Source organism: Asterias rubens, chromosome 5, assembly GCF_902459465.1.
Source record: "Asterias rubens chromosome 5, eAstRub1.3, whole genome shotgun sequence".
Taxonomy (NCBI): domain Eukaryota; kingdom Metazoa; phylum Echinodermata; class Asteroidea; order Forcipulatida; family Asteriidae; genus Asterias; species Asterias rubens.
Genome location: NC_047066.1, coordinates 21,698,802 through 21,717,574, shown reverse-complemented (window position 1 = coordinate 21,717,574; position 18,773 = coordinate 21,698,802). Strand labels below are relative to the sequence as shown.

The 18,773-nt window shown below is 39.4% G+C and overlaps 1 protein-coding gene across 1 annotated transcript in view; it reads right to left on the bottom strand.

Annotated features, from left to right (window-relative positions):
• LOC117290493 (microtubule-associated protein futsch-like) overlaps window positions 1-18,773 on the bottom strand; it is a 90,707-nt gene that overhangs the window by 43,704 nt on the left and 28,230 nt on the right. Inside the window, exons 4-10 of the mRNA XM_033771911.1 lie at window positions 11,223-11,332; window positions 10,047-10,122; window positions 6,868-6,947; window positions 6,329-6,460; window positions 5,417-5,683; window positions 4,612-4,687; window positions 4,086-4,184 (exon numbers count right to left, since the gene is read on the bottom strand). Coding sequence (XP_033627802.1) covers window positions 4,086-4,184; window positions 4,612-4,687; window positions 5,417-5,683; window positions 6,329-6,460; window positions 6,868-6,947; window positions 10,047-10,122; window positions 11,223-11,332 — 840 coding nt within the window. The remainder of the gene's footprint in view (window positions 1-4,085; window positions 4,185-4,611; window positions 4,688-5,416; window positions 5,684-6,328; window positions 6,461-6,867; window positions 6,948-10,046; window positions 10,123-11,222; window positions 11,333-18,773) is intronic.

The following is an 18,773-nucleotide window of genomic DNA, read 5'->3' as shown; positions in this document are numbered from 1 at the left end:
ATTTGGGGATAGCAAGCTAGGAGCAGATGGCTGGAGATGCGGCGACAGTTTGAGGGCGATAGTTTCAGGAAAGAGAGAATTGATGAAAGAATCAGAGCAGAAGTAGCAAGGTTTTATCTTTGAAGCCAGTTCAGACTTGATCCGAATGAGAATGAAATAACCAATATTGGACAATATCAATCAATGATTTTAGAAAACTAGAAATTAACAAATATATCATCCTTCTTCACCACAACTTCACTCTTCAAATTTGGTTTTATGCTATTGATGTACCGTTAATTAAAACATTCTGAGCGAACTCGTAGATGTGTACATGATGGACCCAGGGAGCTGAGAAAGATTACTGAAATGTTATTGGCCCAAGGACCAGGGCACTAATGAAAAGCGCAAATTTTGTATTATTATTTTCCAGCGCCGCCGAACTAAGGTTTTATGGGGGGGGGGGGTGACAAGGGGTACACCATTTCGTTTCTAGGGGATGGGGGCACTATTGGCCAAGTTTCCGTTTACCTTTTTCCTAAATAGTCCCTTTTTCGCGTCTTTTTAAAAATGCTATATACTATTTTTTACAGGACAATCTGGCGTTTGTGTGAAATCAAAAGACATCGTCTACAGGTAAATGGAAAAGAACATTGAAACGACTTCTTTTTGAGCATTGAGAAGCTTGAGTGCTGAGAACCTTGTTGATTATTTAGTAAGAAACTTAAGCGCTCAAGAAAAAGCTTGTTGAGTGCTCATTGAGCAGCTTCCTGGGCCACTCTTCTTGAAGAAAGCAGATGAAGGAAATGGCAAAGATGAAGGAAGACTCACTCATCCAAGCAGTATCTATCGATCATCGTAATTACAATCATGTCAGGATATCGAAGATCCACCGAGAAAACCCTCAAAGTTTGTGACGTCTTCAGCCGAGGCGAGTCCTGGCATCATGACAGAGTGATGCGACTCGATCATTGAAGTAGAACTAAAGCCAAACTTAAACTCATACTCAAAATCAGCATATTTGGAATACAAGCAATTGTTTGCACAAGTTCAGCCAAGTTCATTTAACTCCTAGCAAGACTCGCCAGCCATTTGCATACTCATAACTCATACTCACAGCCGTTTGCTTTTATATCACAAGGCCAGACACTCAAGCTTGTACTCACATATGCAAGAACTCCTCTCACTTTCACTTCTCATTTAAGCGCTCATACTCATTCACATCTCATTGTTTCAATCTGATTCAAAAACCAAGCTTAATGGGAGACTTATAGGGCTGCTGGGCAGCATTAGACTTTACATGTACCAGATTCTTAGAGATGTATGCACCTTGTGAACCCCTATAAGGAGCTTAATAATTGGGTCTCAGAATTCATCACTGCAGTAACATATCTTTCTGAAAATTTGTATATACTCTGCACCTTGTGTTTGGTGGATACGTGTGCTATACAAGACTTCGATATTATACAGTTTATATGCTCAAAACTACTTAAAACCCTTAGGTGAGCGCTGGTAACACTGGAGTCATAGCACAATTATTGTTTTACTGTTTTCAACGACCCGGTGGAGTCAAAGTCCTTGGTATCCTAGACTGGACCATTCCAATTATCTTAGAGGGGAATCAGGACCAGAGATGTGTTCTTCTTTCTTTTGAGGGACTGACAAATATTTTTACTCATATACTTTGTACAAATTTCTAACTACAGACATACAGACCTACCAAGATCTAACCCTCTGAAAAAGTGGAAGCCATCTTTTCTTTGAAGCGGGCTTTTAGATGTTTCGCTGAACACCTATGCAGGTTCTGTGGTTTCAAAACAACTCCCCGGTCAATTAAACTTTTTTAGCTGACTTGGTAGCCTGTTTTGAGTAGACTTTTTTTTTTTTTTTTCCTTGGATACTCTCTTGCATAAGGGTTTCAAATAATGAGAGAGTACACAGTGAATCTGCTACCAACTACTGCCCCTAAGTCTCCCATTGTTCTTAGAATACTAACCAGTCATATTAAGTGTTCTATTCCAGAACATTTTTGAAAGGTTTTTTTTTATCACATCTTTATTTGTACTTTTTAGAAATATGTATAGATATAAAAAACTTCAATCCATGCCTATATGTGGCGGATATCCATTGTTCAATGGATGATATAATCAATAATATTAAAGAATCTGAAACTTTCCAAAAGTTAGGCTATTTAGAATATTACATCCAAACAGCTATTGTTATGATCCTCCGGGGCACAGTGCATACAAAGTCCTACAAGTTCTACACATATGCCACAGCTGCAGCAACTCTTTGAAATTCTTATAACTTTTTCAGTTTGTTGTAACTGAAGAAAGTGCACTATCAAACTCAAGGTTATGAATCACTGAGTTGGTATATTAAGTCGGGAAGGATAACAAGTCTAAACATTGAGAAGCTTGTCAATGGAAAGGTTCACCCTCGTGAGGCTCCTGAAAGGCTCATTGCATTGAAAGATATAGCAGATAGGTGAAAATGCATCTAGTATTGGAGTAGGTTTTCCTCAGCTGATACTTTGAACGGATGTGAAATGCTATGAAATAGGCGTATCTGGAAGGATGTGAAAACTCACTTTATTTCAGTGAGCTATTTATGCACTCATTAGTAATATTGCTGCTGCAGCTGCAGCACATGGGCTTTCCCGGAGACAGATAGTCATTTACTAAACGGTCCAACTGCTGTCAACAGAGGGCGGTACACTACTTTCTAAAGCACAACAAATCTGTATGAAGTCAATACAGTAGCAATGATATCCACCTTTGCAGCAATAACATTAGAGATTTTGACATCATGCTGCTATTCACAACAAAGCAATTACAACTTAGTGCATGTGTTTGCAAAACTTTTACAAACTTTTTTGAATTATCAAAAAGGGGGTGCAGTTTAAAGAAACAGAGACCTACAAGTGTCAAGAAATTTCCCAGCTACACATCTTTTCAAAAAGACTTTTCTTTTACAAAGAGGTGAATCGACAGAAAACATTAATTGGGGAAATTCTATAATTTGGCCATGTATTATTGCACTACAGCTCAGTCATAGATTATTGCATTCTATACCTTAGCTATAGATAAATGCGGTCTATAATTTAGACATAGATTATTGCATTCTTTAACTTTGCATTCTATAACTTGGATATAGATCATAAGATTCTATAACTTAGCTATAGACTATTGTGTCCTATAACTAAGCTATAGATTATTGCATCCTATAACTAAGCTAAAGACTATTGCGTCCTATAACTAAGCTATAGATTATTGCATCCTATAACTAAGCTATAGACTATTGCGTCCTATAACTTAGCTATAGACTATTGCATCCTATAACTTAGCTATAGACTATTGTGTCCTATAACTTAGCTATAGACTATTGCATTCTATAACTAAGCTATAGACTATAGCATTCTATAACTAAGCTATAGACTATTGCATTCTATAACTAAGCTATGGACTATTGCATTCTATAACTAAGCTATAGATACAGCACTCTATAACTAAGCTATAGATTAGTGTTTTTGGCTCTACTTTGCATGAAATGGAATTTGATAGATTAGGGAAAGTATTCAACATTTAAACAGAGGGCTAGAGTGAAAGTAAGAACAAAAAGTACATGAGATTTTTTCTGAAGAAATAACTCAACTCAAACAAATCTCAGGTCTTAGAGTGAATATCGACAAAATTCTGTAAAGCTACTAAATGTGTGGTCTGGCGGAACCTGAAAGGGGTCTCACTGACAAAGACAGTTCATAAAACCCATCAAAGCAAAGATGTCTGAATAAGTAACTGGGCTGAAACTCAGTGTCAGGTTATTACAGATACTTTGAATAAGTAACAGTAACTTAAGGTTTGCCAAAACCATTGTGCGTGTGTTTAAAGTAAGGGTTTGGCTGCTTGAGTACTAACCTTTTTTATGCTGCCTTCAAAGATTTTTTTTGTTTTTAACTTTAAGATGAAAGAGGAGAGAAGTAGAGAAAGAGAAGATGTGACCTGAGATGTTTCCAGAGTCCAAAAGGTATGAGAAAAGTCTTAAATATGTAAGAAGCTAGCAAAACAATCTACAAAGCAAGGAGAGGGGATAGAAAGTTCCCCCTTAAAATTTCCGAGAACCGTATAACTGACCGGTAGGCTTAAGTGTCTTGGCAGGTGCTGCAGCTGGGGGTTTGACGTCGTCAGTTTTCTCTTCTGTTCCACCTTGAAAGATAACAATAAAACAAAAATTTATCATAACTTTATATTGACGTCTCAACTATGTCAACATTAACGTTGTAATATATTTGGCTATAATTTAATCATCTCATAAAACTTTGCACGATTACAGCCCTCGAACTAACCCCTCTCACCTACAACAATTGCCGTGGTGCCCTATGCTTTTGCTGTGATGCTCTTTGCAAAGTTCTAAAATTGCTGTGCCATCAAGAACAAATGCTATGGCCTTTGATATGTTTGAGCTCCTTGCTCATGGAAACAAGTGTCATGACTAGGAATAAAGCCCACACTCCGATAACTCAAACAGTATTTTGAGTGTAATGCACCCATTCTTGTGGCTTAGCGCCTAAGCGAAGTATTCGTTCATGTATAGCTGTTTCAATAACTTCATGTAATCATCGTAAACACTCACCTGCAAGTCTCTTCTGCAGTTCTTTCAGACAGCCTCTAATCTGTCGCTTCTCACCGATGTCTACAGCTTTTTCCAACTACAAGAAAACAGTTTCATTTTTAAAGGTATTTATGTATGTTTATTCATTCAATCACTTATAATGGCTTATAATAACATTATTTACAGCAAAAACAGCTACAAGATAAAAAATAAAACTCATTCAAACCAATCTAACTGCAGAAATGCAATATGTAGAGAAAAATAATATTCATCAGTCACTTGTTGAAGCAGACAGTACTTGCGGCCATTTGGGGACCCGATGGGCATTTTGCTACAATCTGCTTATGGAAAAGATACATGCGGCCATTTGTTGCTACAACAGGCATTTTGCTACAAGTTGCTCCCGAAAGTGGATCAGTACTTGCGACTGTTTGAGGCCACTACAGGCCATTTTGGTACACGCTGCTTAAAAAAGTAGATCAATACTTGCAGCCATCTGTGGCCTCTATGAGGATTTTGGTCGAAGCCACTTATGGCTGCCATGAATTAATAATAATAATAATAATAATAATAATAATAATAATAATAAGAGACATTTATTTAGCGCTCTTACACGAGGTACCACAGCGCTTTACAAGAAACTATACAATAAGCAAATCAATAATGGCACTGATAATGGGAAAACAGTCAAAGCAATTCAGTCACTGAATAGGAAAGTTTTGAGATGTTTCTTGAAAATTGCAAAGAACTCCGCGGAACGAATTTGATGAGGGAGACGGTTCCAAAGGCGCACAGCATGTGGGTTAACTGGAATTATCTAACTTACTAATCTCTCCAGCTCTGCAGGATCTTCAATCTCATCATAGCAGATATTATCATCAGTAGGAGCAGCGTTCTTATTAAGCTCCTCCAGAGCAGCGCGGTCAATCAAACTACTCCTCCTACGACCTCTCTCATCCATGTAGTAGGCTTCTAAACCTTCAGAGAGGCGTCTGGCGTCCGGGTAATCAGGGACCTCTAGATCCTGCTCACGGAGCTCCTTGATGCGAGCACGGATCTGGGTACGCTCACCAAAGTCGTCAATATCGGCAAGCTGTAGAATATGAGTAATAATAAATAATAATAACAACCGTATTTCTATAGCGCCTAACACCTCCAAAAGAAAGTCTCTAAGCGCTCAGAGGAAAACAAAAGAATAATTAAGTATATGAAGATTTGAATAGATATGTTTTGAGAAGAGTCTTGAAACTTGAGATCGTGGTGGCTTGTTTGATGTGTAGAGGAAGATTGCTCCATAAGTAACGATGCAAAATGGAAAATATTGGGTAACAATGAGGGCTAGTTTCTGGCCACTGCTGTTGTGCTAAAGACCAATTCATTATGTGATTTTTTTTATTCATTTTTTTTTAATTGTTTATGCAAATCGCCTGACACACAAGGCCTGGTTAATACATTCTACATGCTAAAATAATTTTCATCTCACTGAGAAAAAAAATTGCTTTTGTGACTTTTACTAATTTCTCAAAACTACAGCATCTTAGTAAGTACTGTTTGAAGGAAAGCTTTCTACCATCATTATCTTCAAATCCTGTAAGTTTAATGTAAATCTGTTGACATTGTGTTTTGTGTCCCACAAAAAGTACCCAGACCCAGGAACTTTGAAAACAGAGAGATTTGTTTGTGTTCGATTCAGCAATTAAACTAAATGTCATGAAGATATACTGCGTAAAGAACGTACCATTTTCTCAAGAGTGCTAATACAGTGGATTTTTGTGAAGTCAACAGATCCGTCAGGATTAGGTTCATCGGTAGGAGGAGCTTCTGTGATCATCATTTCTATCTGGCTTGGCTTCATGTCCTCTATGTGTAGCTGGAATAAACATTTTGTGAAAAATTACTCTTCTTCGTACAAGGATTAAATGATTATGTTTTTCTGGTACCTTCCGTGTTTTACAAGGAAGTTCAACAACACAGCTAAATTTTATTATTATGAACTTGTGGAAATGTTTACAGCCCGAGGCTGCCCTAGCACTCCAATGGCATTTTTAAATACATATCAAACTCTACTGTCGCAGGTACCCAGTCATACCCCTGGGTGAAGAGAAACAAATACAGTGAAGTGCCTTGCACAAGGACACAAGTAAAATGACCGGGATTGGAACACACTCCCCGATGACTCAACCACCATAACTTGAATTTGACGCTCTAAACTGCTCGACCATTACAATATAATTGTGTTTTTAGAAAGGCCAGGAAATCTTGATTTAATTTCTTTACCTTCTCAGCCTCCTCCTCTTGTTGGCGTAGTTTCTCTTCGTAAGCTTCTTCATCTTTCATGATGATATCACCAGCAACATCTAAAGAGAAGAAGAAACAATTTAAAAACAAGTTGTGAATTAATTGTTTATTTGATGGAGAGTATATACACTGCATATCTAACAGTGCACATATAAAGAAAAGAGACACTCGGTAAGGTTTAGATGTGTTGTAGCAGGGTGTTCCAGGGCGGTTCAGAGCACTGGACGCAAGCTCTTGTGTTTCTGATCAGCAGAGTGTGGGTTGGAGTCCCGGTCATGACATGTCCTTGAGCAAGTCACTTTACCATGATTGCGTTGTCAATCGGATGAGACATTAAGCCCTAGGTCTTCTCCACTAGGTTGAACAAACTTTGTTTAGTAAAACTAAATAACAGCAGTAAATGTTACTATAATTCTATGAGTTTGGAGACAAAATCAAAATTCCCCGAAAGTACATTTCAAAATTCAAGCATACTTTGGATAATGAAGCTTAAAAACCCCACCCCAGGGGGTTGACAGACAGGGTCATACTCCCAAGTGTTTAACCTATTTAATCATTCCACGCTTAAACTTGTGAACGGGGGGGGGGGGGGGGGGGTGGGGCTGGTCAAGATCATATTCACAACCCCCTGTAAAGACGAAAGCACTAGATCATTTTACTAAATGACTCTCGACAACAAACCATCACAGTTGCTTTTGACATTAGGGGAGGATTAAACCAAAGTCTTAATAATTGTATTTCCACATGTGCAGGGGTCCAGACAACTCTGCAAGAATTCTTAAATATTTTATCGTGGAATAGTTGGTGGAACATGATATATACATGTCAAATGTATCAAACCGTCTAGACTCGGGTCCCAGCATTTTTCAGCGTAAAGCCTGGCCACTGCCCTGGTTGTTTATATTAATCTCATTGCTGATGTTAAAACATTTCTTGCTACTTTAATAATAATATTAATAAAATAATATTTTGAGTTTATATAGCGCTTTTTCACTCCCGAACGGGTGTCTCAAAACGCTTCATACTTTGCATGCCTTGGCCAATTCTGATCGTAAAAATCCAAACGAAAACTGCTTGAAAGTTAAAAGGTTGAATGAATTACAAGTGTATGATCCATTTAAGATTGTATGACAATAATTCATAAATACCTGGGACAGTTTAAACATTCTGATTGGTCAAAAGAAGATCGCAAAGTTAGGAGTGTTGAGTCTGGGAAAATTGAGTAAATGCGCAGAATTTTTGACCGCGAGAGGGCGCTCTCAATAGTATTCATCAACAGCGTTCTGTTACTTTTGTCTTATTGTCCGTGATGGATATGATGTCTGTGGTGGTAATGTGTTCCAGTCTTTAATAACTGTATGAATGAGTACACCCCCGGCAGTGATACAAATATGTTTGAGAGCGCCCTCACACGGTACAAAATTGGCGCATTCGAGTTGGTAGGTTGCATATTTGGCTTGTGCTCGTTTGAAACTCGAGTTTGATAGACTTAAGAAGGAAGAACATGCCTGACTCTTACTGATCTTCGCACATAAAAACAGGCAAATCCAAATAAAATAGTATACACATATTGACTGGCAATAAGGTAACTAGTGTCATCTATCCACGGACTTTGAGTGTCCAGAAGAGCGACCTATTTCCCGAGGCCCGTCAATATGTGTTTTATAACACAGCTCGGTCTTAAATGTGAAATAAGAACAGAAATCTGGAAAAGAAAGGAAGTTTTTTAGTTGCTGTTCACGGTTCAAGTCAAGGGCACTGAAACCGGGCACTATTTTCAAAGACTAGCGCCCGCTCGGGAACTAGTTCCCGCAAAACGCGCGCGCGCGCGATTACTAGACTATATTAGTTCATCCTGGGTGACCGTGTTTCAGCCAACCAGAATACAGAACAAGCAAGAGGTGTGTTATAAGAACAAATATCACGCCTGCTATTCTCATAGGTAGAAATATCTTTAAGCCAGATGGATGTAACGAGGTATCTCCCCATTTTGTTCAACAGAGCAGGAATTCCTCTCAATCAATCCGACAACATCACATCCATGTGTTTGTACATCTAAATATAGTCTCCAAAATAAACAGCAGGGTTGGCAGTAAGCCAAACACGCAAGCCACCCACAGATATTTCACATTTTCAAAACGGGCAAGCAAAAAAGGAAAAAAAATCAGATGAAAATATGAGAAGAAAACAAAATAAGTGATGTTGTTCTCGCTTGAACCTGGATGCTGTCCAGGCTTTTCTTGAGGCACAACTTAATAAATGGCACCAGACCACAAGATCCAAGCAATGGAATTTCAGACTGTCGAATCGCTACTCTAATTTCGAACATCTGTTAAGCAAACACGTAAATGGATGGCACACCATTGAGTTTGCGAAATACATGTAGAGTACAGATTTGTTAAGAATTGTAAATCACTCTGAATAAGCACAACTAAGTGGAAAAGAGATGCAGACACCAAAAATGGCAAAAAATGGTTCATGACACTACACAAAGAGGATGAGAAATACATGATTTTAAACAAAGGAGGAAAGCAGGAACTAAGAGTGCATAAAGAGTACAGTACAGGAGAGAAACCCAGGCCTGCTAATTCATGCAAAGGCACTTTCATTGTGAAGTGTTGTGGCCGAGTGGTCTGCGCCCTTCAGAGCATATTCATCAGTAAATTTGGCACAACACAAATGTTATTATAATTATTTTCATTATAAATAAAAAAGTTGCGTACCCTAGATGTGGTCCCCTTACTGCCATTTCCCAGGGCCCAATTTCATATCGCTGCTTAAACGGTAAGCAAATTTGCACAATTAACGTAGCAGAAAAATTTGCTTAAGCCTTAGCGTATTTCACAGGTTAGCAGACAAATTTGTTTTCATGTGGTAAGCACTGGAAGGTTAGCATGCCTTTTCGTGTGCTATACGATTAGCAGCGCTATGAAATATAAATCGCACAGTAAGCACAAAATCGGCCGCTAAGCAGCACTATGGAATTGGGCCCTGGTTGTATCACAAACATAATCGATCTTGCGCAAGTAGACTTACGCACTTGCAGAAAGGTTATACAATCTGCTGCTGGCTTGTAAACAGTCAAAGAAATTGTTCAAAATTTGTGAAAACTCACAACACAGAACAGAGTGGAAAGGAATAGAGTTTTCAGTGTTTACCTCTGGCTCTGCTGATGATGTCTTTTATGGCAGCTCTGATCTTTTTCTTGTCTTCATAATCATCACTGTCTTCCAACTGTGGAGATTACAAATTACAAAAATAATACAAAACTGTATTTGTAAACTGTATCCTATTATAGGATTTGAGGCATTGCATGGTGAGGTATCAATATATATTTGGTTTGCGGTACAACATGTTTATATCTACTTGCCAGGAAGAGTTTGTTCTTAGAGAACTGTCTTTCGCTATTCTACTACCGCGGAGTAGATTTATCAGATGTTCGGGAGACTTCTCAGTTCTGAAAAGAACTGTCCTGCTTTTTAACTACTACCCGGGCAGAAGGTATTCAAAATTGGCTGGGACTACCACTTTAGCTTATAAGATCATAATTAACTGCACTACCGCGGAGTCAGTTCTTGAATTAATTAGGATTTGAAACTTTGCATGGTGGAAATAAGATATAGAAGGGTTTGCGGTAACACCATGTAATGATTATCTCTAAATGAGTTGGGGTGGTTCTGAAAAGAACCGTTGGTTGACTCGACGATTGATCAGTATGCTCTGATCGTCTTCTGGAGAATGCTGGACTCTGATGCTGCATGCTGCTTATGTACTGGGCGGCGGATTAGCTTAGTTCTTGAATTGGTCTCACTGTTTTCGACTAGCTTGCTCTAGTCATCATCCTGATACTGCAATCAACAAAGGAGAGTTAGCTCAATGGGTGGCATGGTTGGCTTGCGAGTAAAGCGCTCGCCTCTCACCAAGGTGACTCCGGTTCGACTCCCGGCCAGGGCCATATGTGAGTTGACTTGTGCGTTGGTTCTCTGCTGTGCCACAAGGGTTTTCCAGACCATCCGGTTTTCCTCCCTTTTCCATCAAACACTTTTGATCTTTGGCTGTGTTCCGTGGTCATAAGGGGTTGATGTGGCTGGCAGCAAAAGCGCCCTTGCAGGCCTGCTTCTCGAAATCGATGTAGCCGCGTCCTTCGCAATTCAGCTAGTAGCTGCGGGTAAGGATGATTAGCCCCCCAAATTATTATAATTATTATTATAATGCAACTCCTCAACGCTTCTGGTAATCAGTGGAGACAGTTTGTGTAAAGTATGCATGGCTTACAGTGTGTAGAATTCATAACATGCATTTTGAGTCCCAGAATGGCAGACTGATGGCCTTACCATTTTCCTCAGGACAGCTTCATCAGTGATCCCGTCCAGGTTGAGTTCTTGCTTGGGTGCTTTCTTTGGTTTGACAGACCTGATTGGTGATGCAGAACCCTCATGATCACCTGTAGATTACACACAAGTAAAATAACTATTGAAAACAAATCACAGAATAAAAATAAAGGCCAAGCTAAAGAATTTGAGAAAAGAATGAAGCCCAGTTCATATGTTGCGTAACCCCTGTGGACAACATTGGAACAAGAAAATGTGTACACAAAATTCAGAGATTTACACAAAATGATTTGGGGTTGAACAAAGAAAAATTTGTGGGATTTGAACCAATGACCTCCTGATTATTGGCCAGTGCTCAACCAACTGAGCTATCTAGCACTATGTTGTCAATATATTTGTTCAAGGGTGCCAGTCAGAAGCAATTCAACCTGTAACTGCCGTGTAGCCAGCAGCTGATTTCACGAAACACTAGTATTAATCCTGTCTCGAGGTAGGACGAGTTGTCCTAACTTAGGCCGGGTACAACGCGTCCTAACGTCTTCGGATACGAAATCTAACTCATTCTAAGTCCTAAGAAATCGACAACAGGGATCACACCCAAGTTTTGATATAACCTGGGAAGTGGCATCAGAGGGAATAGGATCCAACTTTTTTATTAGCAGAGTTGTTATTTCATGTATATAGTTGATCACCAATTGTACCTCCATGATCACCCAAAACATGACCTGTCTGCAGTTATTTGTCAGCTCTATCTGTTTAATATCTTCCAACAGTAAATCTACATTGTACATTTGTTTCATCAAACTGTGGAATCACAGTCCACCTTAAAGTTCACTCACCAAGTTTTTTTACAACTCGCTAACAAGCTCCCAGTTTGTAAGACTACATTTGAGTCCTTTCTTAACGATAAACGCCAACATTCTATTTTCCTGAGCCCTATTTCACCAGACCGGAAGAAATTGTTCTTGTTGATGTGCCTTATGGAAGACATAACTTGAGCCAACTGCCTTGAATGCACATTAACAACAGCATTGTTTACCCATCTGTTTTATACTGCAATCCAAACACCCCATCTGTTCAAAGCTTTCACAGCATTTTTATTCCACTATAACTATATAGTCCACAATGACACTTCAAGGCTCATGTGGCAATTTGATCATATTTTCTCCAATAAAACGCCCATATGTTAGTCCTTCCTTTGGCATCCCACCTGGGTAGAAACTCTCCATAGAAGTCAAAATAAACGTTCCTTGGAAAACATGAGTTTCAAAAGGTGACACAGCTATCTATCCTGCTACATTTATTGATCTCATAAATTCTGAAAACTTGCTTGTAGATCCTGCTGTTGATTTCACCAAACTCTTCCTAACTTATGTGGGATTAATCTCAGTTCCGTATCCAAAGACGTTAGGACGCATTGAACTCATACTAAGTTAAGATGGGTTACTCGACCTAACTCAAGATAGGATTGATCCTATCGTTTTGTGAAATCGACTGCTGGACTAGTGCACCAGAATCAACTTCTGGTGGATATGTCATTAGGGTGTGGGTTCGATTCCAAGTTATGACATTGTCCTTTTAAAGCAAGATCTTTAACTTAATATTGCTACTCCTCAGCCAGGAGTAGATAAAAAGAGGTCACATAAAAAGCATGGATAAATTAATGAGACAACATAAGATAGCTCAGTTAGTAGATCACCTGCACTTAAATCCTGAGGTCCTAGGTTCACATCCTGTTCTAGTTTTCTTTCCCTGTTCATTCCCTTGTGGTTTATTTCTTGATAAAGTTGCATCCCTTTATGGTGATCCCTCTGCTGCCGCTTCCCAGGTTGTATCATAAACCCTGTCTACCCTCTGCAGTATGAGATTGTTTAAAACTTGTGGGACAGCCAACATCAATATAAAAAAATGCTTGTAGAGCACTGGAATTAAATTCTAGGGGTCTCTGTTTACCAACAAATATATGTCCACTGTCAGTTTCTCATTTGGTTTATTACCTGGAAAAAGTTGCATCCCTTAAGATGATCCCCTTACTGTCTTTTTCCAGACTGTATCACAACCCTGGCAGGATCCCTGTCTATACTGCTGAATAAGGTTATTTGACTCCTAACTGGCGCCCCAAAGATATTGACAAAATAGGAAGACGGCCAACATAAGCTTTGTTTAAAGAGCACCAAAGTTCCCTCGCTCAAATCACGCCAAATTTTCTTCCTTCACCCAAAATTGTTTTGTATGTACCAACGTGTAAGTCAGTTTCTCAAGTGGTTTATGACTCCAATTCACAAGCGTCAACTGGAATTTCATCTTTGAGAGGGCAAGGCCACTCTCATTTTCCATAGGGCACTTCTATTCAAAATCTGTAAAGTCTATAAGGGAAACCTTTGAAGGGGCAACAAGGCCAAGACCAGGGCAAGCAGGCCTTACACGTAATTCCAGGTCTGAAGAAGTTTTGACAATTTGAGTGTGAATATTGTTGCTTGTGAGTTAGAGCCACATTGTCTGAGTCACAACACGGAGCGATCTACAACTAACAATCCTGATGATGAGTCAAGCCTACTAGGAAAGTCGTAGGATTACTAGCGGAGTTATAAATAGACAGTATTGCAACTGTGGTTTGCCACCAAAGAGCTATTTCTGGGTACCTCTATTGACGACAGTGATGCTAACACCTGCTCTATGTTTTAAGTGTCTGTCCAAACAGAAATTGTTTTCTTTTTATACTATGTCTATGTCTGTTAAAGGTGTTGTTTTGCGCTGACTTTGCTAAAATAAATTTGTGCGTCTAAATTTTGTCTTTGAAGTTTGAAGTCACCCAAAGCTGGCAAAGGACGAGTGTGTCCAGCGTAAAGGTATCCTGAGATTCCAAATATACAATGAAGACCCAATAGAGGGGGGGGGTGCCAACACAGGGTGTCATGGCCGAGCGTTTTAGAGCATCAAATTCGAGTTAGGTGGTTTAGTCATTGGAGTGTGGGTTAGGGTCATGACATGAGTGTCGATGAGCAAGATGCACTAATATTGACTTCTCTTCACCCAGGGGTATAAACGAGCATTGCGAGGGATGAGGTTGACACTTTGTATGAAAAATCCTTTTGAGCGCTACGCCAAATGTTCGGCAACTGCACTCAGTGCTGTATCTGTAAAAATGCCCTTTATAAAAACTATTATATATATTATTGTTATTATGCCCCATATCGAGCACCAAATGTCGAACTTGCAGCTTATGGCTATGGCTAGGATTAGATCCCAGACTTACTATGCATTGAAATCATAGGCTTTCCTTGGCAACATGCTTAGCAACAGATATAGCCATAACACCCATGCCAATGTCAACACAACATAACAGTTTTGTGACATCAAGGGGGTGTCGTGGCCGAGCAAATAAGAGCATCGGACTCAAGTTCTGGTGGTTAAGTCATCAAAATGTGGGTTCGAGTCCCGGTCGTGACACTTGTGTCCATGAGCAAGACACTTAACCATTGCTTCTCTCCACCCAGGAGTAAAATGGGCACCTGTGAGGGCAGAGATTGCTTTGCAGCACCGGCAGTATACTCCCCAGGGAGCTGAGATGGTTTAAGGAATGAAATATATGGCCCAGTGAACACCAGGATTAATAATGTCAGAAGTGCTTTGATTCGCCCTTCGGGCTGTGATAAAGCGCTATATAGAAAACCGATTATTATTTACACCGAGCCCTGGTAAGCGAGAAGGGTCAACATCCTCTCCTTCTGTCCTTAACCCTAAATGCCTCTAGGATCCCACCCTTCTGACACACAGTGATCCAGGGTGGACCATCATTAATCTAATTTATCATACAAGGTTAATGCAATATCCTAACTGGACAATACACAGATAAGAGTGTCATATTAAACCTTTGTGCATTAACAACCCAATTTCCTTTTCCTTTTATACATTGTACATTGAACCTGGGACCAAATCCATAAAATATATTGCTAAAACATTGTCTGCTAACAAAAAAAGGAAAAAACAATTCACGGACTGTACTGTATTTTGGCTGGTAACCTCAATCTGGTAAGCATAACTTTGTTGTGCTTAAACAACTTTGTTTTGTATACCCCTCTATGTAACTGAGCCAAATATTATATGAGCCAAATTATATATATTTATTTGTACATTAATTTTTTTGGGGGGGCTCGATTTACACAAGGTGAACACACTTCAAAGTTCTTGGGTTTTTTTTGTCAACAAGAGTGATAGCACCATATTGTTACACAAGGTGAACATAAATTAATAGCCAGGCCTGCAATTTACACAGGGTTTTAATTAGCTCATTAAAATTCTTTCATTGACACTTTTGCTAATTGGCTCATTAGGAAACCTCACGTCTTCAGAGTGCATACGCCAAGAAGACTAACTAGTGCAATAATGTGAGGATGGACGCATAACAAGGCTTCTTGCTAAACAGATGGGTAGGCCTAAAGCTTTATTCCTTAAATAATAATTCGCAGAGAGTATTATCACACCCAAGGCTCTCAAAGTGCTCATTATTTTGTCAACAAGGTATGTGGCTTGAAATATGAAACCTATCTTTCTGTGATAGCACCAACTAAATGTTTTCCTAGAAGCTGTGGTGCAATCTGTAGCAAACCAAAGCAGAAACACCAGGCAAACCTCTTCTATTTAAAGGGAAGGTACACGTTTGGTAATTGTCAAAGACCAGTCTTCTCACTTGGTGTATCCCAACATAAGCATAAAATAACAAACCTGAGCTAAATTGGACAACAAAGAAAAAACACCCTGATTGGAAAATTGTGTGTGCTTTCAGAAAGGAATAAAAATCTTCCGGCTAGAACTCTTTTATTATTTTTAGTGTGGAATTACCACTTTCTCAAAATCTATGCTACTTCAGAGGGAGCTCTCCAATGCACGTTACCAAGTCAGTTTTTAAGTTAATATTTGTTTTGAGTAATAACCAAATAAACCTTCACTTTAAATGTACCAGGTTCTTTTACATGTCTTACACAAGGTTAGGTGACCTATGGCTTTGCAGCACATCCGAAGGATGAAGCAAGAATGGTTAAGTGTCTTGCTTAAGGACCCAAGTGTCACGACCAGGACTCAAACCCACACTCTGCTGATTAGAAACACCAGAGCTCAAACAAGTCCAGTGTGGTTGGCCTCTCTGCCATGACATTGACATGCCATCAGTTTTTCTATACTAAACAGCCGACAAATCGTCCCGCCCGTGGCAGTAGAAAGCGGGCCCGGCTCTGCCGGGTTGCACGGGCGGGTAAACGCTTCCGACGGCAGTGCCTGCCAGCCAGGCACGCTGCTCCGTCAAGGGAACCGGAGCTTGGGTCGGACCCCCGAACCCACCGGGTAGATCGAGGGGCCCGCGGGGCCTCGGTGGCTAGTGAAGAGTACCACAACAACTACTTTCTATATTTTGAGTTCAACATTCAAATTTACCAGTTGTGTGGCAACAGATCTAAACAAATCAGTGGTGATAGTTTTGCTTTATTTTTATTGTGCACATTTTTTGAGGGCTGAATAAACAACAAAAAAACAATACTAAACTAGAAATCAAGTGTTTGTTGAAAGAACACAAAGGGGTTTCGTCTAATGACTATAAATGATTTAGTTGGGTTTTTGGTTTTTGGAGTGACATACAACAACTATCGCCACAGAGTGACACAGCAAATTCCAAAATAAACAGACCGTCAACGTGTATAATGTCCGCCCTACAAGCTCAAACAAAAGTGCTGCTCTACAGGAAAGAATCTTCAACAACTCACCAGGTCCGTCATTTCGCCCAATCCAAAACGACACCAGCCCCTTAAAATCACTCCTCCCTCGTATCCGAACTGTACCCACCATAGCGACAACAAGACTTAAGACACTTCTCCCATAAACACAGCTTTCCGAATGAGTATAATCTCCAGGTCTAAAAATGAGACGCTAAAACTTCACAGACTTTGATTGAGACCAAAATAATCTGTTCATGCAGGATTTAGTCACTGAGTGTCTTAGGCAATAGACATTGGGTTTTTTTTTCTATAAAGGGTCAAAGGAACTGCCATCTTCCTGTATGTGGACAGACCTGGAAATAGAAGTCGTTGGGAAATAGAAGTCACTGAAAGGTGAGTAAACATTGTCAATGTCAAAAAGCAACTTTGGTATGGACCTAATTCCGAAGAGGAAGTGGGGTTGGCCAGGGCACATGAAAGGTGCTATAATACATAATGAGGTTCACAGGGTTCATTGTTTACAATGGCAACCGAGAACACACTTGTTCAGTGGGAAACATCAGTGTCACAAAATTGTTATACCACAGTGTTATATGGGAATCTTCAAAGTGAGTTAAACCCAAAATGTTTTGATTGTAGTTTATGCTATGATCAGCGTTAATACAGAAGTAAGTTTTGGATTACTTAGAGGGAAGGTATCAGTTTGGTAGTCACTCTTAAAACTAATTGCAATACACATTTTGGTTAGAAGCCATACACCAGCTTTTTGAGAAACATTTCATTTGGAAGTAACGTGTTATGTAAAAGGGTATAAATTTTGAATCTCAGAAATATTACTGTCAGAAAGACAAAACTACCGGTTTGAACACAGTGAACTATTTATTTCTCCCATTGGTGAGTCCCTTTTTTTTCTCCAGAAATATTTGAAAACTCACGGAGTTCTGAGAAATCAGGTAAAATCTAAAAAATAACACATGCCCGACCCTTCATTTTAAAATAACAATCGGACTAAATAAGTCTGCTGCCCTCTTGAGTTTCCCCATTGCACACGCAAAGAAAAAGGATACTTTCTATTTATGCTTACTTATAATCATCTTTTGATTCATGACCAAAAAGATCCCGAAATAAATAGCTGGAATAATAAGGTCAGGAGCGCACTGTGCTATGACCAGCTGCTGTGCCAGGTACTATGGCTGAATTACTAGACTGAATTGAAGTGACATTCATAACATTGCTGGAAACTGACTCCTAATTAAACCATGGCTAGCCGCCAAGCCAGGGTTTTAAAAATACACGCTAAGTACTTGAACAATTCAGTACAACAAGTACCCATCGAATAAAAATCAGGGCTGAATTTCATGGCTCTGCTTACCGTACAGAATCAGGGCTTACAGTAAGTAGCAGGGAATTCTGTGCATACGAAAAGCGTATTTCACAGGTTATGGCAAATTTTGGTCTGTTACTAGGAATTCTACGCTTACTCAGCTAGGGCAGAAATTCGGCACTAGAATAGTGATTGCAAGCCCAGAATTTGCCTCCAGCACAGGTCATAGCCTTGGTGCCCTAGTGATAATCAACAATTTCCACATAGGGTGCCCTTTATCAAGGGAAAATGCCTTGGTGCACTTGCCCTTTCAAAACGAAGTATACAGGCCTGAAAGTTGGATCAAACAATCATCGCTGAGTTTCACAAAGTCACCTATAATATATTATGGTCCACATCCAAAGAATTGGTGTTTGGAGAAAAATCAGTAAGGAGAATATCAATAGCTTGTATAAAAACAGATTTGCAAAACTTTGTTATTATTGACAGATTATTCACATCATGAGACTGCTTGAAAGTGAA